Source organism: Panthera pardus, unplaced genomic scaffold (assembly GCF_024362965.1).
Source record: "Panthera pardus isolate Hobbes unplaced genomic scaffold, ASM2436296v1 HiC_scaffold_6, whole genome shotgun sequence".
NCBI lineage: Eukaryota > Metazoa > Chordata > Mammalia > Carnivora > Felidae > Panthera > Panthera pardus.
In genome coordinates, this window is record NW_026526991.1 from 7,123,511 (window position 1) to 7,145,909 (window position 22,399).

Genomic DNA, 22,399 nt, shown 5'->3' on the forward strand with positions numbered 1-22,399 from the left:
GGAGAGGAGCATCGGGAGTGGGTGTTGGGGGCGCTCACCCCCTGCAGACAACCCCAGGGCTGTGGGGACCTGACATCTGGGCCAGGCACCCCCTGAGCTCTTGCTGCAATTGTGCAGGGGGTTGAGTCAGGCAGGCCTAGGCCTTAGGGCCCTTGGTTGAGCACTGGCGGCACGAGACCAGCTGTGTCTTACCAGAGGCCTTGGTAGGTGGAGGGAAGCCTGGGGCTCCCGGGGTTGTGGGCCCAGCAAAACCAGCCTGCCTGAGGGTGTGCAGGACCCCGTAGAGGCAGCTGGGAGAGGACGTGACCCTGGGCCCTCCTTCGAGCCCCTCTTTCTATCCAGACCTGAAGCCAGGGCCATTCCTGGACCTCTCTGTTCCTTGAGCCAGTAAATTCTCCTCTAAAGCCAGCTTGAAGCTGGTTTCCTGTTTCTTGTGACCCAAAGGCTCCTGACGGATACCTGCAGCTGGGATTTGTACCTGGGTCAGCCTGGCACCGTCTTCCTTATGTAGTTAAGCAGGAATCTGAGCAAAAGACAATGGAATTCAGAAAGGACCCATTGGACAGAGACTCAGGTGGGAAAGGCAGGGTCCAGGGACCCAGCACATCAGAGTGCAGTGGGGAGTGAAGACAGAAGTTGAAGGTGATAGAGGGAGCCCTTCAATAGAAAAGAGGTGTTTGGGGATGCCAGGACTAGCCAAAGGGGATGCGGAGGGCAGGCTGGGCTCTTTCCAAGCTGCTAGACTCCCCACCTCCCTTGAATACCTAGCTTCCGTGCTCTCAGCTCTTGCCTGGGGCCCAGTGCTGGGCTGGGTGAAGCTGGGGACATCACATGACTGTGACCCCACCCTGCCTTTTAGGCTCACAGTCTCCTGGGGAGCTGCACTCAGGATCAGAAGTGAGAGGGACCACAGCGAAATGGGGGTGATTGGTGTGGATGTTGTGAAAATAAGCCCAGATGCCAGACGGCCTGGAAGGCTTCTTGGCGTAGGTCCTGGGCCCAGGATGGCTGCCTTCTGGACAGTTCTCCACCCAACCTGCCCTACATAAATAGCTCATTATCATGCCTGAAAATGGTGCTCTCCCTTTGGAGTTCCCTCCTTCGCAGGGCAGACCCTAGGCGTCATCCCTGGCGTCTCCTTCCCACATCCCGCTACATCCACCAGTGCCAGATACCTAGGGTAACGGCTTCACGACAGTGTGTCCTGAGGGGACCCCCTCATGCCACTGTCCCGCCCACGAGGTGGGTATTACATATACCTGAACGCCAGTCCAAGGCTCAAGTGAGGTCAATCTCAAGCTGCCGCGGACTGCCCTGTTCACCGTCAGTGCTTCGCGTCGCTCAGATCAGGGATCTTGCCCCAACTTGTGCATTCCCCCATGCAGACTCGATCACGGGACCCTGCGCGCTCCTCCAATCTGCCCCCGCAGGACCCCCCTCCCCCCAGCGGCTGTGAAGCCCAGGGGAAGCTTGGGCCGCACCTCTGGCCAGGCTCAGACCCTCATCACAGTTCTCCGCCACCACTCAGCTTCTCCTGGCCCGGGGGGGCACACACCAGCGTCACCCGGTGCGCTCCTCGGGGCAGGGGCAGGGGCCGGGTCTTGCGACGGTATTAGTAACCGGTGCGAACTGCTTTACGAAGCAGACAGGTGCACCTATTTTGTTCGGTCTTCACAGTCAACATCCTGCTGTAGGAAATGAAGTCTCTCCATTTCCAGATGAAGAGCTGGGATCGGAACCACGTCCCTTGTCACGCGTAGCCACCCCGGGCCAAACCGGCGGGCACGCGGTACCCGCTGCAAGGAAGCCCCGCCCCGCTCTGCGCGCCCACCGCGGGCTCTCGGCGGAACGCCGGCGGGCGCCGCCCACCCGCGCGCGGAGGCAGTGCGCACGCGCGCCGCCCTCCCCAGCCCCGGCCGCGGCCCCCAGGATGCACCGGGCGCGGCGACGCTGCGCCGCCCGTTCAAACCGGCCAATCGGCAGCCCGCGCTGCGCTCGCCGCGCCGCGTTTAAATTCCGGGCGGAGGCGCGGTCGCCAGGCGTCGCCGCCGCTCGGGTGAGGGGCGGGGTGGCTCGGGCTGCGGGGTCCCTTCGCGCGTTCGGTCGGGGCTGCCGGGGTCTCCCCCCCCTCCCCCACCGGTCCGGCCCCCGGCCGCGGTGTGCCGGCCCGATCGGGCCCCCGGAGCTCCCAGCCTGGGGGCGCTCGGCCGCTGGAAGGGGGCGGAGGGGTCGGGGGTGGGGGTGGGGGTGGGGGCGTCCTGGGCCTTGACACCGGCTCACCTGCTGGCCCCGCCCTTCCCGCAGTGACTTCCTGACAGCCCTCGCCGCGAAAGGAGGACACGCTTGGCGACCGGCGCGCCTTCAGCCAGCCAGTCTCGAGAGGCAGGGATGGAGGCTCCCAAGAAGGATGGTATGTCCTTGTGGCCGCAGCGCCGCCGTGCAGGGAGCTCAGTGAGGATGCAGGTGGCGTTCATGCTTCTGTGAGAACGTAGTCCTTGGTTTATTCAGTGCTCACCCTGTGCTCTGTGCCCGTGCGGCTCAGATCCCTGTCTTCAGGGGGTTTGCATCCTTCCGGCTTCTTTCATTCCGTTTTCTGCATCCCGCACCGCACCCCGCCCCCCCCTCCCCAACACGGCTTTAGATTCCCATCGTGGTAGCGGGATCCTTTCCGGCTTTACTCGCTCTGTACACCCAGTGCGGAGAACACTGCCTGGCACTTCGCAGGAACTCACACACGTGTGGGAGGGAATTCGATGCGTTCTTTCCACGTCTGTCGCCGGTTTCTGTTTGCCAAGGTGTGTTCAGAATCTTGGCGGCTTTTCCTCTCGCTCCGTCCCTGTCTGGTTTGAGCATCCCGGCGAGAATCCAGCCTCGCAGAATGAGGGAAGGGCCGCACCCTCCTTTTCTCTTAAAGCCTGTCGACACCCCCTAGCCTTTGTTCCTCACGCACCCCTATGCGGCAGGCAGACGGGGTACCCGGATCACTTCCGCTTTGCTGACACCGTGCTAGAGACTTTGCCCATCTCCTCACTTGTTCATCGTGTCTAGAAAGGGATTTGCCGCTGCACCCCCTTCTCCTCCCTTTCAGATACCAGTCCCTTCCTTGTGCTTGTAGAATCCTCATTGCCGCCTCTGAGGACACCCCTCGTGTCACCCTCCCTCCGTGGCCTCACCTTGTGCCTGTCCATTCGCTCCTGCTTGTCATTGACACACAAATACGTTCTGTTCTGTCTCCATATCCTCCACTCTGGGAGCCCGCCTTCCAGAGCTTTCTCTATTTGTTCTGCTATTTTCCCGTGTTCCTCGACCCCTACCAACCTCTCGGTCCTCACCACTCTGTTCAAGCTGCTTTCATCAGTCACAACATACATGTTGCCAAACCTGTTATCACTTTTCTGTTCTTGTTTAATCAGCCTCTCGATGACATCTGACCTCTCCTTCTGGAAACTTCCCTCTCACCTGGCTTCCAAGGCAGCCTTGGTTTTCCTTCCACCTCTCTGGTTGGTTTATCCATCACTTTGCAACCTCCTCTTCCTCCACTGTCTTTTGAAGCTAATCTTACCCAGGACGAGGTCTCTGGGGTCTCTTTGTATCCATACCCCAGGGCTCTCAGACATTCCCATGGCTTTAAACCCCATCTGCAGGGCGTGTGGCTGGCTCAGTCTGTTAAGTGTCCAGCTCTTGATTTCGGTTCAGGTCCTGATCTCACCGTCTCGTGGGTTCAGGCCCCGTGTTGGGCTCTGTTTGCCCCTCCCCTGCTTGGGCTGTCTCTGTCTCTCTCAAAATAAATAATAAGTAAACTTGGAAAAGCCATCTCCTTTCTGGTGGTGCCGCATTTTGTCTTGAGCGCAGCCGCTCCTCCGAGCTCTGGGCTGTATATCCACCCACCTGTTTGGCATCTTGCCCTGTCCTGCACTTCATACTCAGTGTGCCCCCCATCTCCCCGCTCTTGGGCTGCTCTCTGTCCCCTCATGGAAGGGAACGGCTCCTGCATATGCTTCGCTAAGTTGTGAAGGGGCCGTGTTCACTCAATCATCATTTACTGCGATTTCCACCTTCCGAATAGATTTTGGATGCGTCTCCCTCTTTCCAACCCCACCTGGAGGCCGCCACCGTGTGCCTCTTGGCCACATTAACTCACTTCCACCCACTCGGACATTTTGCACTTTGGCCAATGCGTGATTTCAGGAGATACGGCCTCCTTTTCTCACCCACTCTACACAGCAGCCAGGGTAACCTTTTGAAAACACAAGGTAGATCATAACTCTTCCGCTTAAAACCTCCAGGAGCTTCCTGTCGCACTTTGGATAAAACAGGCGCTCCTTGCCTGGGCTTGCAAACCCTCCGGGATCTGACCCTGCCCGTTGCCACCTCCTGCAGCCTCCCCCTCAGCCACCCAGCCGCCCCTCCAAAGGCCATCGATGTCTTTGGTCTGTTTGATCTTCCGGAGCTAATCTGTGCAAGAGGAAACCAGTATGTGTATATGTTGTCGGCTGACTGCCCTCGTTTTCTTCTTAAAAAAATTTTTTTAAATATTTATTTACTTTTGAGAGAGAGAGAGAGAGAGAAACAGAACACGAATGGAGGAGGGGCAGAGAGAGAGGGAGACACAGAATTTGAAGCAGGCTGCAGGCTCTGAGCTGTCAGCCCAGAGCCCGACGCAGGGCTCGAAGCCATGAGCCGCGAGATCATGACCCGAGCCGAGGTCTGACACTCAACCGACTGAGCCACCCAGGCTCCCCCGAGTGTCCTCTTTTTCTAGCAGATGGGGCCCTGTGCTGCGTCCTGGTTTGGGCACCTCATTTATCTTGATGCCTTTTGTAAGTCAACACAGGGTTCCCGTTCTCTTTTGTGTCTCTGTGGTGGCCATCTTCGGGGGGGGGTGGGGTTGGGTGCTATAATTTCTCCCATCTGCTGTGGGTGACGTTAATTAGTTTGTGTCCGGTGTCTTGCTTTTTCAAGGGCTGCTGCGGCGAATTGCGCCGTGACTGCCCGTGACACGTACTGCCACAAGTCCGCTTGCTGGGCCGGGGGACACCTGCGCTTTGTAGGTGCTGCCGGGTGACTCAGGAGGGCCGGCCAAGTGACACCTTCCCCAGCAGTCTGGGAATTGGTCTCTCCCCCGCGGCCTTGCCCGCAAGGCACCAGACTTTTTGATCTTTGACAATCTGATAGGTGAGAAGTGGAATCTCGGGGTTATTTTTATTTTATGCCATTTCATCAGTTATTTTCTCCGCTCTTATCCTTTGTCAGTTCTTCTGTTACTGTTTGTTTTCTTAGCAGTCTGTAGGCACTGCTCCTAGATGAGCCCTTTGTGATGTGAGCTGCAAATACTTTTTCCCTGCTTATTGTTTCTTTGACTTTGCTCATGGTGATCTCTGCCATGCAGAGTCTTAAAATTGTTATTTATACATTGTACTCTCAGTCTTTTATTTTATGGCTTCCACTTTGGTGTCGTAGTTAGACCCCCTCACTCCAGGTTATAACATAATTTCCCCGTGGGTTCTTCTTATTCCTTTTAAATGTATTTTCCTCTAAGGGAAAATACCGTTTATCGAATACTCCGTTTTCCCGTTTTATTTCGCGGCTACTTTTATCATATACTGAGTTTTCTTTAATGAATCTTACGTGTTTCCTGCTAGGTTTGTATATCTGCGTTTTGTGGGGTTTGCTGCTAACGTAGGTCTTTGTGATGAGGCCTTTTCTTCCATCGTGTCTTCTAACCGTTCTTGGTAGGTGTGAACACCGTAGATTGCTGTGTGATGATCTTGTCCTCAGCCACCTGGTTGCATCCTTTCACTACTCATGACAGTATTCATGGATTTTTGGTGTCTGTAATCTTAGCACCTGTGCACCATGGTGTTTTTGCCTCCAGGTTCTTTCCCTTGTCTGTGTTAGTTAGTGTATCCAGACCTGTGTCAGGAATCGTGACAGCAGACATCATCTGCAAGTGCCCAGCTTTCACGGAGTTTCCTCTTTGGACTTCCATTATCCCTCATGCTGACTTGCGGGTCAATTTACATAGAGATGGTGGTTTCTGGTGCTGTTTATTAGTATTTCCACTTTTTTCTTTTTTCCCCCTTTCTATTTTTTTTTTCCTTCCTCCTGGGTACCTGATAGAATTGTACTTGCCCACCTGCTTGAGGCAGGATTCAGCTCAGGGGACGGGAAAGGCGGCCAGTGAAATGGGAATGTGGTTTGTGTATGTGTTACTTCCGGGCCGTTGAGAACTGGTATGGGATTTGCTCTTTCCCTTTTCTTCCGCACCAACACCAGGCTCCCCAGGCTCCTGGGTTGTGCAGAGAGGAGGGCGGAGAGCAGGGCCCAAGCCCACCCTCAGCAGAATTAGAGGCTGAGTGAGAGACTCGGGGGTGTCATATCGGCGTGGGTTAACCTGTCCTGACTGATCACACATGTATGCTCCTGACTTCAGAAGGGGCGCTTCTGATGGGATCCCATTAAACCCCAGTTTGGCTTTGGGCTCTAGGTGGATGCTTCCTTGTATGGTAACATGTATCTGTCAGGTACCCATTACTTTTTAGGAAGGGCTTTTAAAGTCAACAAAGTTCGTCGCAGTTTTTCAAGTGTCTTGTTAGCATAGATGGCTGTGACCTACGGCTTTCCTTTTAGATCCAGTAATAGAACAATTATGTTACTGGGTTGTGTAAAGTTAAGCCATCCTAAAGTCCTGAAACGAACTTCACTTGGTCACGATCTATTATTCTTCTTTTATTTAAAAAAATTTTTTTTTAATGTTTTTATTTATTTTTGAGAGAGAGAGAGAGAATGAGAATGAGACTGAGCACGAGCAGGGGAGGGGCAGAGAGAGAGGGAGACACGGAATCCAAAGCAGGATGCAGGCTCTGGGCTGTCAGCACAGAGCCCGACGTGGGGCTTGAACTCACGGACCGTGAGATCATGACCTGAGCCGAAGTCGGCCGCTTAACCGACGGAGCCACCCAGGCACCCCATTCTTCTTCTTTTAATGTGTTGGTAGATTCTGTTACCTAATATTCCTATTTAGGATTTTTATGTTAGGAACCTGGTCTGTAGCTTTCCTTCTGAGCTAACTTCAGAGGTTTTGGGTATGGTCATGCTTGCTTCATAGAAGTGAGTTGAAAGTTCCTTTTTTCTATCCCGTGGAGCAATATAAATAGTTCTGGAATGATCCATTCTTGAAAGACATGACAGAATTTCCTGTGAAACGATCGTGGACTTGGGCTCTTTTGAGGAGAAGAGGCCTTGAATAAGTCTGTGCAGTTATTTTGTGGTCATTGAACTGTTAAGATCTTTTCCTTTTCTTCTGGAGTCCGTTTTAGAAATAAATCAATGTAAGTAATTTAAATACAAAAAATAAACTCCATTTTCTTTTTTTTTTTTTTTTTTTTTTTTTTTATTATTTATTTGTGGGACAGAGAGAGACAGAGCATGAACGGGGGAGGGACAGAGAGAGAGGGAGACACAGAATCGGAAACAGGCTCCAGGCTCTGAGCCATCAGCCCAGAGCCTGACGCGGGGCTCGAACTCACGGACTGTGAGATCATGACCTAGCTGAAGTCGGACGCTTAACCGACTGCGCCACCCAGGCGCCCCAACTCCGTTTTCTAGAAAATTATCCATTTCAGCCAGGCTCTCAGGTTTGTGTGCATGGAATTGAGCAGACTAGCTTCTGAATCTTTTCAGTTCCTCTCTCTCTGCTTATTTCCTTTTATTTCTTTTGTGCCTTTGTGCTTTCTACCCTTTCCTTGATTGGGTAATTAAGAAAAATTGGCGTGACTAACGAGGATCTAATTAGGATATTAGTATATGTTAAATCTTTATGGTTTTAATAAGTGTGCTGCATCATTTACTGGGGTCAAATAAGATGTGATTTGTGAAAGCGCTGTATCAACTTTACGTGGTGGAAATACCCGTTCAGCACATTTCGATAATTATTTGCCAAGTGTCCAGGCCCCTTGCTGGACATGAGGGAGTTTGGGAGAGTGGTGGACATTTGCTGTCTTGGGGGAGCTTACAGTCTAGTTGGGGCCCCGGAAGAGTGAAGGGACATCTGCAGCAGGGCTAGTGTGGTGACAGAGGTCAGGTCAAGGTGATGCAGGGGTGGGGGGAGCTGAGGGGGGGAGAAGTTGCTTGGGAGCTGGAGGTTTGGTGGAGGGAGCAGGCTTATTAGACCGGGCCTATGGAGGTACTATGGGGGATACAGAGTGCAGTTTCTTCTGGGGCGAGTTGGGCTCTAGAAGCGAAGGGAGTCAGCAGATACGAATGGAGTGGCGACTGCACATGCGAATGATAGTGAATTTGATTTTGAAAGAGCAGTAGGCGTTCTATGGCTTGTAAGCCAGGAGTTTAATTCTAGGGAACCTGAAGCAGGTGGTTTTTTGAAAATGCTCTAACCTGAAAATGACTTACCTAGTCTAGAAAAAACTGGTTCAATGACTTGGTGAATGCATTTGAGATTATACCTTAAAGACAAGGACTTGGACCTTTGGGGCAGCTCAGCAAACACACAATGGCTGCTGCTATTTTAAAAAGAAAACAAAAAAACCAAGATAACCTTGAGCCCTCTGTGATGAGGTGACTGTTAAAATCATGATAAGGTACACTTTGGGGAGTGAAATGTTGTCATTGTTTTTATAGCTGTACAGACTGGTAATGTTTTCTCTCCACCAACCCCAGCCCTCAAATAACACGGGACTTTCCCCCCACAGACATTCTTCTCCTGGCCGATGAAAAGTTTGACTTCGATCTTTCACTGTCTTCTTCAAGGTAAACGGATGAGTTTTCTTCCCTTGCCTTGGGCTCAACCGCATTCAGTAAGGTCTTTCATTTCACTGCCAGTGTCCTTAATGATCCTTTTATTTTAAAACAGTGCAAATGAAGATGATGAAGTCTTCTTTGGACCCGTGGGCCATAAAGAAAGATGTGTCGCTGCCAGCTTAGAGTTAAATCACCACGTTCCCGAAGAACCGCTTCTGCCAGGCTCGGAAGGTCACTTCACCTGGAGCCCTCTCACTGGGGAGAAGTTTGTGGAAGTGTACACGGAGGCTCACTTGCTGGCCTTACAGATCGAAAGCAAAAGCAAAAACAAGGCAGCCCAAGCGGCCAGGCCCGAAGACCTTTGGAGCCAGAGCGTGGAGAGATTTATCCAGGAATCGAAATTAAAAATAAACCTGTTTGAGAAAGAAATGGAAATGAGGAAGAGCCCCAGGTCACTGAAGAGGGAGACATATTACCTGTCGGACAGCCCCTTGAGGGCACCGCTGAGCCAGACCCCCTTGGGGGCAGCTCCCGCCCAGGCCGGCCACGCCCAGACGCAGGGACCGCTGCACTCGCCTCGCTCTTCCTTGCCGGTGGAACCCGGTGCTGCTCCCCCGCCAAACCAGGCAGGGCCTCAGAAAAAGGTCATCAGCCAGTTGGTACGGCCCCGAGCTTCGTCTGTGAGAGGGAAAAACATTCATGCGGCCGCGGAGCAGGTAGACACGTTCACGTGCCAGGACACGCGTGTGCGGGACTAGGTGCTCCCTTGCGTTTTAGCCCTCGCGGTTTATGGCCCTAACGGAAACCGTTGTGGGGAGAAGCTGGGAAACGTAGCCGGGCTGAGGGCTGGGAAGCATAGGAACCGCAAGTCCACGGGGGGCAGGAGCGGCACGGGGAGCTGGGTCTGGGGTGCATGTGGATGCAGGCGCGGCTGCCTTCCTCCTGGGATGACTTAAAAACATCCCTTCCTAGATGCTACAACTTCGGATTTCCTGCTCATTAGGGGTTTCATCTGCATTAACAAGCAGCTTCCAACAGTTCCCCTCCCTGAACCGGATTTTGTTGAGACTGCTCTCCTCCCAGGAATTAAGTGGATGAGCCGTCCTGGGCAGTGGCAGTGGCCGGGCAGGTCTTTGGGGTGCGGTTAGCCCCTGCGGTTTGCAGGGCGGAGCGCTAGGGCAGGAGAAAGGGAGGGTCACACCACGGCTGCTTCCAGGCCTCGCTGACCCGGCCTCACTCAGGGGAGGAAGTTATGCTTCGAGGAGAGGCAGCAGGTTGGAGCCCGCCGAGCACCGCTTCTCAGCTCTGCTCCTAACCGGGGTCCCGGGCCTCAGCTCTCTGAGCCGGTTACGGAGATGCCGTGTGGGGTCATGAGCAAGTCTGGGTCTGTGCAAAACAGCTAGCGAGGGCCGGGGAGCGCCTTCCCTCTCCGAGCACATCTCCCGAACCGCGCGACTCCCTGCGCTCAGGACCCAGAACTGATCCGAGCTAAAGGCGCTTGTGCCGCACTGGAGCCTGGACGGAGGAGGCGTGCTGGCCGTCGCTTCCCCTAAGGAGCTGGGCCGTCGTTCCTTTAATCGCACAAACTCCTCCTGCCGGAGCCCGTTTGGATGTCAATTTCCAAAGTGAGGTCTCCAGAACAAGAGGGACACGGGTCTTCTATGTAATACGTGGACCCGCGCACGGATTTCTGTGTGTAACACGTGGGCTGGACTCAGGCAATAAAGAAATGCCATATCAGTACATAGTAGAACATGGATGGCCCTTGCAGACCTGCCTAGTGAAAGCAGCCGGACGCCAAAGGTCACCTGCTGTACGATCCTGTTGGCATGAGGGACCACGATGGGCGAATTGTATCGAGGGGGGTAGGTTAGCCAGTGTGCAGGCGGGGAGGTTGAGGGAGTAGGGGGGCGGGGGCACCTGCTAATGGCTAGCAGTTTCCTTCAGGGACAACAAGTATGGTCTAAGATTATACTGACGCTGGCCTTACAGCACTGTGAACGCGCAGAAACCACTGACGACGCACGCTTTCAGATGGCGAACTTACGTCCGTGAGGTAGATCTCGAGTTTTAAAATGCTGTGAAGGAGAAAGAAAGTGATTGTTTCGTCGCTCTGACCTTATGAGCTGCTGCCGCTTCTCATTAGCGCTCCTTGTTACAAGGGGTGATTTTTATCCGCAGGGGTCAGTGCCAGGAATGCCGTTGTGTCTAAATATGTCAGAAATGTATTCTTTGTTTGACTCTGCTCTCCAAAGAAAAATGGCTCTCAGTACTCTTCCGAGAAGATTCGTTGCCACTGAGCTGCCTCTGGGAGAGGAAATGACCTTTGAATGAGTGATTCCTTTCCATACGGCATTTAAGAGTTTTTGTCACTAGAGTCACTTTCCTCACTATCATCTTTAAATAAGAATCCTGATTGAGGAATAGCTTTAGGGGATCTCTCTCCTGCAACCGTCTTAGTATTATTTTGCTGTTTTTAATGAGGAAGCAAACGCCATCGTCATTTCTGTCCGTGGTAATTTGGCAGAGGAAGCCAGTTGCCGTGTCCGCTTCATCCCTTCCATCCAGCGGGTGAACTGAGCACGTACAGCGCCGGGAAGATAGACGGTGCTGCCGGTGCTCGAAACTGATGCCTTGGTGCATCTGCGCGTTGTCCAAGGCCAGACTGCTCTCAATTCAAATTGCAATTTTTCAGCCTATGAAAAGGATACCAGCTAGCCCTTCCGGCGTGAGAAACCCAAATGAGAAGGAATCCCGCGGGGCCGTGCCCCCTGACAAATCCAGTGCTGCCCGGGAGGGCGCCAGCTTGCCGGTGGGGGGCAGCCACTTGGTCCAAGGCAAGCGATCGCTCCCTGTCCTGAGCAAGGTGGGTCTGCCGGGGCTGTGGGTGCGTGTGGCCTGTGAGCAAGGAGAATAAAGGGGCGGCTTTGGGTATCATGTGGTGTGTCTTTGAAGTCAAGTTTAGGAAGGTTGAAACTGGGACCCGTGAGAGGCAGCTCGCTGCAATGCAGAGAACACGGCCTGGCGTGCGCGGGGGGGCTCCGTGGACTGAGAAAAGTCCGCCTCTCCGAGCCTGTGTGTGTCTGCGCCGCTCCGGCTGCCCTCAGACGAGATGGGATGTCCGTGCTTGGAAACCGCAGCTCACAGGCCTGGAGACGAGCGCCCGCAGCTTTGTGGTTAAACGGTGCTGCGTGTGAGAACCGCTGATGTACTTGCCAGAAGCTGGGCCCCAGCTACAGACTCGGGGGGCAGGGTCAGAGCCCCAACATCTGCATTTCACGAGTCCCCCACGTTTCTCACTCATGCGGGGCTTTGAAGACCGCACTTGAGAAGTACTGCTTGGCCTTTTCTTTACACTTAAGATGATGATTACTCAATTATTAAAAATTATTTTAGGGGGGCGCCTGGGTGGCTCAGGTCATGATCTCATGGTTCGTGAGTCGGAGCCCTGCTGTCAGCGAGGAGCCCGCTTCAGATCTTCTGTCCCCCTCTCACTTTGCTCCTCCCCTGCTCACTTTCTCTCTCTCTCTCAAAAATAAACATTTAAAAAAATATTATTTTTAAACCCAATTTTTGCATAAAAAAGTAATGGGCAGATAACAAAATCTTCGATGACTCTGTTTTTTAATGTTTTGTTTCAGTTGGGGCCGAAGAGGACCCTGTTAAAACCACGTGGGTGTGCTGGCGGTCTTTCAAGGACGTCGTCTTCCTCAGGGTCTGTTTCTGGTGGGATTTCCAGTGTGTGTGCTTCTCCGGCCACCTGCAGAGGTAAGCCAGCCAGTGTCTCCTGCCCAGACCCGCCCGCGTCTCGAGAGGCAAGGCCTTGAATGCTATCCGACCCGCTGAGACTGTTTTCACAGAACCACGTAGACTCAGCAGAAGGTTCTGGAGGGTTTGCTGCGGTCTGGGGCAGGAGACATTTGTGTCGGGCCCCCTGCCCTCCAGGGTTTCCCCTCTGAGAAGGGGCACGCTCAGGCCAGGGGTTTTAGGTCAGGGTGGTTCTGGCCGTCCCAAAGCTGGTGGGCGCTCCACGTGCCCGCGACACACAAGGACGCTGAGACCAGCCCACTGACATGTAATCACACCCAGGTTTTAAAAATAGGACTGTTCCAGATAACGTAGGGCACGTGGCCCTTGTAACTCGCCTGTGCTTCTTTAAACCCCGACCCCAACCCGCCCCTGCACGGTGGTAACCTTCGCAAGCCAAGGGCGCCATCTGGTGGTAAAGGGGAGAAGCCCTCGTGACCTGTGGGGGGAAGCCTTGGATTCCCTTCAGGACTCCGCCCTCTTCCACGCGTATTTGCCGTGCAGACCTGTGCGCGTTTTGTCAAACCGCAAAGCGTGAGCTCTGGAGTTAGGCCGACGTGATTTGGAGTCCCCGCTGCCGGGTGGCGGCCAAGAGAACTCCAGTTGTTCCCGGAACCGGACACACCGCAGGACAGAGCCTCCCCGGACGCGCTCTTGCGGGCATCAGAAGGAGCGCGTGGCCCGCGTTGGGGGAAAGGAAGTTCTGTCACGTCGGAGGTTGTGAGGCCTGAGTGGCCGCGGCGGTGCGGGGCGTCAGCACTGTTTCCACTCGGGGGCCCTGCGTTCCTACCCGCTAAAGGTTGAGACGGACATGGAACGGGCCTGAGTGTGGGTCTTTCTGCGTGGTACACACTGGGGAGGCTGGGACAGACAGGACTCCGGTGGTGGTGGGGGGGGGAGCGCCGTAAAGCCGTTACGCACTGAACGAGAGAGCTATGGCGTCAGCCGTTCTCTTCGAGGCCTTCTTTGGGATCTCGCCAGCCTGCCTTCTGCACGGGGCATATTGGCACCTGAGGACCTCGTTCGCCGTCTTTCTGATTTAAATGGCGCTCGTGATGGCCATGACCCAGCCTCCTTGGGACTCGAAGGAGCCCACCAGTGATGAATGCGCCTCCTCTCGCCCTTCCCTCCCTTCCTCCCTGCCCAGAGGTGCGGCTGGACCGCCGGCTCGTGTCTGCTCAGCCAGCGTAGATGTCTGCTGTTGACACAGTCGGTGGAGGGGGAGAGTTCGAATTTACGTACGCTTTCGTGCATCCTGGTAATTGCGTCTAGAGTTAGTACCTTACGACGCACTCGGCTGAGCCATGAGCGACCCAGCTTGTCCTGTTTGAGGATGTTACCTGACGGGTGGACGGAATATTGCTCACAGGTCCTGCGTTTCTCTTACGTGGAGATCGTGACGATAGAAATACATTTCCTTCAAAAAAAAAAAAAATTAAAAAAAAAAAAATTAAAAAAAAAAAAAAAAGAAATACATTTCCTTCACTTGAAAACATTTTCAGGTAGATACGGTGAAGACAGCGTACCTTGTATGTGTTTGTCAAGTAACTTCATGATTTAAAAGTGACCCAAGCCTCAGCCATAACCAGACGTCGTGTCTCCTCTTCCAGCTAAATCAAGTGAACCTGCAAGTTTTCCTGCGAACAGTTCCCCGCCTGTGTCACGCAGCAGCCAGTCAGGCAGAGTGGGACCTGCTGTGTCCCGGCAGTCCCTGCAGGGAGGCCCTGGGGGTGCGTCCTGCAGAAGGAGTAAACGGACCTCGGCTGCGGAGGTGACAAGGGAGCCAGCCAAGGCGCTCACCCCCGCGGCTGTCGCCCAAGCCCCGACTCTGGAACAGGAAGGCCCGGGGCTGAGCTCTCATTCCAGCTGGTCGCCGCCGTCTCCGTTGAATACGGCCGGGAGTGCGAGAGGGCGTGATTCCCGGCTACCCTGCAGGACAAAGGCGATGCCCACCCCAACAAGTCACTTTAAGGTCCCCAAGTTTTCTACTGGTGAGGAATGGAGCATTTTCTGTATGTTTTTCTTAGTTTTTTTTTTTTTTTTTTTTAACGTTTATCCATTTTTTTGAGAGAATGCGCACAAGCAGGGGAGGGGCAGAGAGAGAGGGAGACACGGGTCCGAAGCGGGTTCCTGGCCTTGAGCGGTCAGCACAGAGCCCCGTGCGGGGCTCGAACCCATGAACTGTGAGATCATGACCTGCACCGAAGTCAGACGCTTAACCGACTGAGCCACCCAGCCGCCCCTATTAAAGCACCTTGAATATGTTGTCCTAGCATCTTCCAGCTTGCATCGTTTTGGACGAGCACTCAGTGGAGTCCCCGTCCCGCATTCTTCCCTCTGTCACATCACTGCTCCCAGGCTGCTCTTAGGAGCTCCTGTCTATTGTTAAGTTCAGCATTTTGATTATTACGAATTTTGAAGTGGCTTTTTTGGAGTTTATCCTTCTTGGGGGTTCCTGAACTGCTTTGATCTGTGGGTTGATATTTCTCATTCATTCTGGAAAAAAAACTTGGCTCTTATTTCTTCAGATTCTGTTTGCTTGCTGCCCCTAGTTACAGGGACCCTAATTACACGTGTCTAGACCTCTCAATGTGGCTTGTAGGTCATGGAGGCCCGGGGTTTCCCCCTTTTCTTGTGTTTCAGTTTTGACATCTGTAACGTCCTGTCTTCACGCTTACCTGTCTTTCTCTGCAGCGCGTCTAATCCGTGGCTACGCCCGTTCAGTTCATTTTTCTTTTTTGACACTGTAGTTTCCCCATCTTTGTCCTTATGGTGTTTATTTAAATTCTTGAACATATTTATGACAGTTGATTTACGCTGTTTCTTCTAATGCCACCTTCCCGGTCATTTGGGGGTCTGTTTCTAGTGACTGACTTTTTTCCTGATTATGACCACATTTTCCTGCCTCTTCATGTGTAATCGTTGTTTACAGTATAGGTTTAAAATCTTGGAAGATCTGCATTTTGTTGTCTTGCTTTAAGGAGTAGAACCTTGCTTTGGCAGGCATTTCAATTGCAGGTCGGCTTGAGCCTTTTGAGGATTGTTTTAAAGCTTCGACGGGGCAGGTCTCGAGTGGCCTATACCCTCGGGAACAGGTGGCCTTGCTGCTGACTTGTGCTTGCCCGGTCCCTGCCGGACGTGCTGCGTGTTCCCGAGGTCCCTGCTGTGGCGGGTGGGACGTGGGCAGTTTCCAGCCCTGTGCGAAGGGTGGCCGTTGTTCCCAGTGGCTGTCCTCACCTTGGCCTTTTGGAGTCTCCCTCTGCACGCGTGTGTTTCCTCCGTGGCCAAGGACCCGGGCTGCCTCCCTGTCTGGCTGTGAGTGGCACCGGCGTGGTATCTGGCAGGTGGCAGGTGCTCGGTCGAGGCAGATGAATCTAAGAAATCTGTGTAACATGGGAGGTCATGCAGAGCTGCTTTAAGGGAGAGGGTCCCTGTAGGTTCGCTCAAGTAGAGGTGCTTGTGTCTTGAAGTCTCCAGCACTGCCGGCCGGTACAGGTGGCCTTTAATGCCCCGAAGCCTTTTGAGGACCCAGGCCGCCTCTGTCTTTTGCCGTGTCCGGTGTCTCTTCCTCATCCTCTAATGCGGCTGCTGCAGCCCCACCTTCCGCCCCGTCAGCTGCGAGGGTGGGACGGGCGAAGGGGACCATACCCCTACCTTGCGAGATCGCTTACGGAAGTTGTGTGTGCCCCTCTCTGTCCCCTCGCTCAGGCCTCAGTCATGTGACCGTGCTTCCCTGCCAGGGGTGCTAAGACGTGCTGTCTTCTCGCCCCGCTCAGGTTCCTTCCTGAGAAGAAGAGGGTGGATACTGATCAAACACTAGCAACCTCAGCCAAGTTAGTGAACGAGGGGAAGGGTCATGAGAGGTGGGGACTGAGGCAGCCGGGGGCCAGTGCAGGTGCTAAGGAAGAGGGTTTTAGGCGGGGAGTCCTGGCCTCCAGCAGATCCCTCCCCTGAGTGATGAACAGGCCTTCGTGGGCAAGAATGGAAGCTGGGAGGGCTCCGTGGCAGCCCGGCTGTGAGGTGGACAGGAGACCATGGGGGAGGGGAGCTCGCGGCGGCGTGGGAGGGGACTCGGGAGTGACCCGGAGGCCTCCGCGGGGTGCCCGGGTGCTGCCTCCCACGCCCAGAGCCCCAGGGGAGGGCTGGAGGAACGGCAGCCCCGGGGTAGAGCCCACTGGCCCGGTTTGCACCTGTTGAGCGTGAGGTGCCACAGTTGGGGGCCGTGCTGAGGGCCGTGCCGAGCAGGTGGTTGAAGGTGTGGGTTCGGGCCCCGCGGGAGCGGTCACCCCTGGAGATAAGATTGAGGTTTCCGTGGCAGGGAGCTCAGCGTGTTGGCTGAAAGCGGTTCTTCGGAGCGTCCACGGCACGGGGCGCACCGAGTGTGCTTGGCGGCGTCGGCTGCCTTTCCTCCCGGGTGCCCGAGGCCACGGCGTGCCTCCGGCTGCCTTTCCTCCAACCACACGGTCGTCTGCCGGTCTCGCCGACTTGGACCGGTCCCGGCGCCCGTCGGCTGCTACCCTCTGCTGCCCGTGCCCCTAATGACGCCTCACGCGCCTCTGAAATCGGTTTCTCTTTTCTTCACGGTGTCAGGGACAGGGCTGTCCATGAACACCGTTCATCATTCACCCTGGGCCAAACTGTTCTCATAAACTCAGTGCCGGAGAGGCCACGGGGAGCCCCACGCCGTTAGAACACGCGGCCCTGCGACCGTGGCAGCGGGCTCCCTCCGTGGCCGCGAGCGCCCTTGTGGTCGCGACACCAGCTGTCCTGGTAGAGCAGACGCGGGGACAGTAGGGACAGGGCCCTGCGGTGGGTTTGTCACTTGATCCACGTTTGACTGACGGGACACACTTCCTCTCTTGCTCAGGTGAGCCTGCAGACAGTGCAGTGCCAAAGTCCTGTCGGGCACAGAGGCCGTGTTCCTGCACATCAGTGGGAAGGTGAGGAGTCGTCAGCTTCCTTTGATTTTATTTTTTTTTATGTTTATTTTTGAGAGAGGGAGAGAGAGAGAGACAGAGTGCAAGCAGGGGAGGGGCAGAGAGAGAGGGAGACACAGAATCCGAAGCGGGCTCCGGGCTCTGAGCTGTCAGCACAGAGCCCGACCCGGGGCTCGAACCCGCGAACCGTGAGACCACGACCTGAGCCGAAGTCGGACGCTCAACCGACTGAGCCCCCCAGGCGACCCTCGACCTATTTAAAATAGCGGTTGACTCCACACAGACCGTGTTTATCAGTAACCGCAGAACAAATCAGCAGGAGGGTTCACCGGCAGTTACAGCCACACGTATCGCCAGATTGGAAAGCGGGACGTGTGAGAAATGAGCCGCGGGTGCCCGCATTCAGTCCTGTGCGCTCACGTGGGGTTCAGGTGACCCGAGCGCTGGGATGAACGAACACGCAGTGACGGCTCCCCGTGTGCGTGTGAGCCCGGGCAGTCCCCGCTGTGGCTCTGCATTTCCTCGTGGAAATACCTACGCTGTCAGAGGTGATGTCTAGATGTTTTGCGGACCTCCCACGAGGTGCGTTCACATGCTCCCCCCGGAGACAGCAGGGTTTCCCGGGTGCTGGCGGCGGCCCTGCCTCCCCAGAGCAGACCTCCGGCGGGCTTCTTCGCCGGCCTGAGTCTCATCTATTGAAGTCACAGGACTTTTTACTGCATTAGCATATTGGATGAATAGAATCTTCTTTTTGTTCATGCCTGCTGAAGACTCTCATTTTGTCTTTCCAGGGTAGTTGTCCACAGCACTCCTGCTGGACGCTCATCCGGGCCGGCCTCACCAGGACATTTAAGCGGTATGACGACCCCTGTGAGTACGAGGCGTGGGTCAGCCTTGCCCACGCCCGCCAGCCGTCGGCTCTCCAGCCTTCCACGGGTGACCCCTAAAACTGTGCCCAGAGCTCTGGCTTCTCCCCTGTGTGTGTCTGCTCCGCGGCTTTCCTCTGAACTCCGGAAAAAATGTGCGGCGAGGTAAGAGGCAAAGGCGACGGCCGCAGAAGCCTGTCGGCGGCTCCCTGAAGTGAGGGAGGGCACCTGCTCGCTGCGCCATCCTCGTTCCCACCCAGCGTACTGTCCCGACTGGGCCGAGGGGCTGGGCGACAGGGACGGCACCTGCCAACCACCCCGTCGCCGTGGGCCGTGGCCTCTCACTGGGGGGAGCCCTTTGGGCAGAAGACTCAGGAAGGTGCACCCACACCCGGGGCCTGGGGCCTGGTGTGGTCTTTGCAACCGGGCCCCCAGGACAGTCCCGTAGTCTTGGCCGGGGGCGACCGCACTCAGGCTTCCTGAGAAACGGACTCCGCGTCCGCTACCGCGTCCGTTCCACCTGCTTCTCCCGCCTCCCCTGCCCCCGTCACTTTGCTCCAGCCCCACCGCCCCCTCCCTCAGCGCGTGGCAGACGGTCCCGTCCTGGCTGTCCTTTCCGTCTGGGATGCTCTGCCCCTCCACGGTTCAAGTCCACATTCAGGGGCCAACCTCGGGGACCTTTCTGGAAAGTCCCGCCTCCCTACCCGGTCACTCTATTCTGGTTTCCTGCTTCATTTTCATCGGAGCGTTTCTCTCCTCTCTACCTGAACGTGGAGCAAGCGTGTCTCTGTCCACTTCGCGGACGGAAGGGAAGGGCGTAAAACAGGCCAGTGTGGGTAGCAGGCTGGTAAGCTTTTAGAGCCAAAGGACCCCCGAGACCATTCGGGCCTTTTATTTGTCCTCACGAGGAAGCTGAAGGTCAGAAAGGGACTCGCTCATGGTTCGAGCTGTCGCGGACGGAGCCGGAACCAAAGCCGGCACGCCCTGCCCCGTGTGACACATCTCCTCCCGGAACAGAATCCTAGCCCGACAAGCCAGCACTTACAGTCCCTCGCAGGGTCTGCCCTTTCTCTCCCCGCAGAGCCGCGCCAACCGGGGCGAGCAGGAGCGAGGCTGCCTCCAGGCGCGAGGACTCGTCGTCTGATGGGTCCTGTTCCCCCCCGTCGGCTGTGCCACAGGCACTTAACTTTTCTCCTGAAAAGAGCGACTTGGTTGTTCCAAAAAGCGTCACTGCAGGAGTGCTAGCTGCGGCCCAGCCACCCGAAGACACACGCCCTCGTGAGGTACCGTGTTCTCCGGGACCCTGGACCCTGCCCCCAAGCCGTGTGGTCACTCTGCCGAGTTGCCTCTCTGGGACTTCATCTGTTGTCCCCGGGCCCCCAGGGCCAGAGAGTGGGAGTCAGGACCTCCAGCCTCTCCCCTCCTCCTGTGTTCGCCCAGAGGACGGGCGGTAGGAAGCAGAGTGACAGTGGGAGAGGCCGGCGGGAGCCCTAGTGTGGGCCATCGGCCAGAGGGCGGCAGACGGAGTTGGGGGGCCGTGTGGGGGTGGCCAAGGAAGAGAGAACTCCACCCATCAGTACGTGCACACCACAGCCAGCTCTCCCCGCTAAAGGCCGTCCTTCCTTGGGCTTCCTGTTTTCTCAACGTGGTTGACAAAAAGGTGCCAGAATTGCCTTTAGATCTCGTGTTCTCGTCTAGGCGATTCTTGTGGATCTTAGACTGGAGCAACTTGCCATCACTCCGAAAGCTGAGGGCCCGGCCCTCGTCAGCCCCCCTCTTGTGGACCTGTGCAGTACTCCAGGAGCAAGCGTGGCTCCGGGCTCTGAAGGCAGACCTCTGATTGACCTGCTGATCAACACTCCGGACATGAACAGAACCACCACGTCCAAGCCTCTCCACGAGGTGGCACAGGTGAGAAGTAGCAGGTGGTTCCACGTGGGCTTTGGCCTCGGGTGGTCTCAGTTCTGGGTTTGTTCCTCCTCCCAGGGCACATCGCGGTGACCCTCGAGAGCAGCCCCTGAGGTCTCTAAAGTGACACGTGTCGGGGCACCCTCCAGCGGTGGCATGAGCTTAGAATTCACCAAGTCCTGCTGTGGGATCCTGCCCGGGGGCCCAGGAGCTCTCTGAGGGCAGGGGTCCCATCACTGTCGCTCCAGGGTCCCCCAGGGCCCGATTTGTGAGGAGGGAGCACATGTGTGTCAAGAACTCAGAGTTCTTCCGGCTTCTTAGACGTGCCAGCTGCACTTTCAGTGTGTCTGAGCCACGGCGGAGGGGGCTCGCGGGCCGGGAGGGGCCACGCGGCCGCGTCGTTTACCCCGTCGCTTCTGTCTTGCAGCTGATAGACTTGACTTCTCCTCTGATCCAGCTGAGTCCCGAGGCTGACAAGGAAAATGTCGATTCGCCACTTCTCAAGTTCTGAGAATAAAACCCTTCGCATCTTACATTTTGTTAATAGAACTGTCAGTCCTAAGGTGGTTTTCAACCCTTAGAAATAAATCTTAGGAGCAATTGTTTCGTGGTTGTTGTTTACAACAACCCCAAGTAAAGGTCCCGGGCCTAGAGGGGATGTTGTGCAGTCGGCCCCGAGCTTACCGCTGCCCCACACGCTGGGCTGGAGGTGAAGAATTCTGTTTTGTGTCTTTTGCGTGTAAAAATGGCAAGTGACTATTTTTAAAATTAAGTTTGCATGAAAAGGTAAATATTCTAGGTTTAAATTAAATTGGAAAATAAATGAAAATGTATTAAAGCATAGTTCGATTTTAAGGTTATCTTGATTTTTAAGCAGGTGTAACTATTTTAATCATTAATCAGTATGCAAGATTGATGTTAGTCAAACCGTTTCCACGAGTGATTTTATTTAGAAGCTCACTTATTTATTTTGAGAAAGAGTAAGCACGAGCATAGGAGGGGCAGAGAGAGAATCCCAGGCAGATTCCGAGCTGCCAGCTGCGGGACCTGATGTGGGGCTCCAACCCACGAACCGTGAGGTCATGAGCCGAGCCGAAACCAAGAGTCGGACGCTCAACCGACTGAGCCACCTGGACACCCTTCCCCAAGTGATTTTCAAAATTGAGTATGAAGAAATACTGGTTTAGATGCAGACCCCAGGCCCCACCGCCCCGGTCGGGGGCAGGATCAGCAGACTGCACCTGCATGCAGACACCCTGGGCGCGGGCCGTTCTAGGGAGGTGGCGGCCAGGACGGAGGGGGAGGTGAGAGGTAAGGAGCCACCTGTCTGAGGAGTGGACCCCTCGGCTGTGCTAAAGCTGGAGCCCTTGGCCGGAGGGCAGGAGGAAACGGAGCTAAGGGCCACTGGGCGGCGTAGTCCCTGCCTGAAGCCGTTCTAGTATTTTCTGACAGCCAGCTAGCCTGCCAGCCACTGGTGTGTATAGAGACCTCACTTCTTGAGGAAATTTCTCAGTCTCGGTTCGGTGGCCTCACGGCACACAGCACTACGTGCACCTGCTTTTTGGGCTCCCACCTGGTGTTTCCTGCACGAGACCGGGGCTGAGCGGGGAGAGCCGGGGAGCGGGGGGCTGCACTTTCTTTCTCCGGTTAACACTGGGAACGGGAAGGTGACTCCCGTGGTGTCTGCAGAGGGGAAGCAGACGTCCCGAAGAGGATGGCTGCACCTGTGGGTAGAAGCTTTACGTTCAAAGGCGAGGCTGCTCGGACTGTGAGCGCCTCGCGCAGTCGTCTGAATAGACCACGGTTAGACTCAGAGCAACTCACCTTGTTGTCTGAATCCCCCCCCCCCCCCGCCCCCCTGGCTGGCGGGAGCAGGGAACCTGTGGGAAGCCCAGTGGCCCACTCCTCCTCCGTGGCCCCGCGATTCACAGGGGAAAACCCCAAACCTGGAACTGAATCAATTCATTCCCATGTTGTTTTCTTAAAAGTTTTATTTATTTAAGTAATCTCTACACGAACCCAAGGTCAAGAGTCGCACGCTCCACGGACTGAGCTAGCCCAGCGCCCCACGTGTTCATGGAGATGAGGCAGGCCGCATGGTCCCGGGGATGCGGTGGGGGGCAA

The 22,399-nt window shown here is 55.4% G+C and overlaps 1 protein-coding gene across 2 annotated transcripts; it reads left to right on the forward strand.

The window, feature by feature from the left end:
• The first annotated feature begins 1,915 nt into the window (after positions 1–1,915).
• On the forward strand, positions 1,916–21,116 carry GTSE1 (G2 and S-phase expressed 1). 2 transcript variants are annotated; one of them, XM_053895110.1, is made up of 12 exons: positions 1,916–2,056; positions 2,305–2,410; positions 8,709–8,766; positions 8,870–9,473; positions 11,453–11,623; positions 12,399–12,525; positions 14,175–14,555; positions 17,432–17,504; positions 18,293–18,532; positions 19,449–19,650; positions 20,066–20,278; positions 20,703–21,116. In XM_053895110.1, the coding sequence occupies exons 2-12, from the start codon at positions 2,389–2,391 to the stop codon at positions 20,784–20,786; spliced, it is 2,175 nt and encodes a 724-aa protein (XP_053751085.1). In that variant the 5' UTR covers positions 1,916–2,056; positions 2,305–2,388; the 3' UTR covers positions 20,787–21,116. The 2 variants fall into 2 exon arrangements, with proteins under 2 accessions (XP_053751085.1, XP_053751086.1); XM_053895111.1 differs by lacking the exon at positions 14,175–14,555 and having other exon boundaries at positions 1,918–2,056.
• Positions 21,117–22,399: the final 1,283 nt, after the last annotated feature.

Coding starts and splice junctions, on each gene's coding strand:
- GTSE1 (XM_053895110.1), top strand. CDS start 2,389: ATGGAGGCTCCCAAGAAGGATG. Junction 8,767..8,869: donor CTTTCACTGTCTTCTTCAAG/GTAAACGGATGA, acceptor ATTTTAAAACAG/TGCAAATGAAGATGATGAAG. Junction 17,505..18,292: donor TCCTGCACATCAGTGGGAAG/GTGAGGAGTCGT, acceptor TTGTCTTTCCAG/GGTAGTTGTCCACAGCACTC.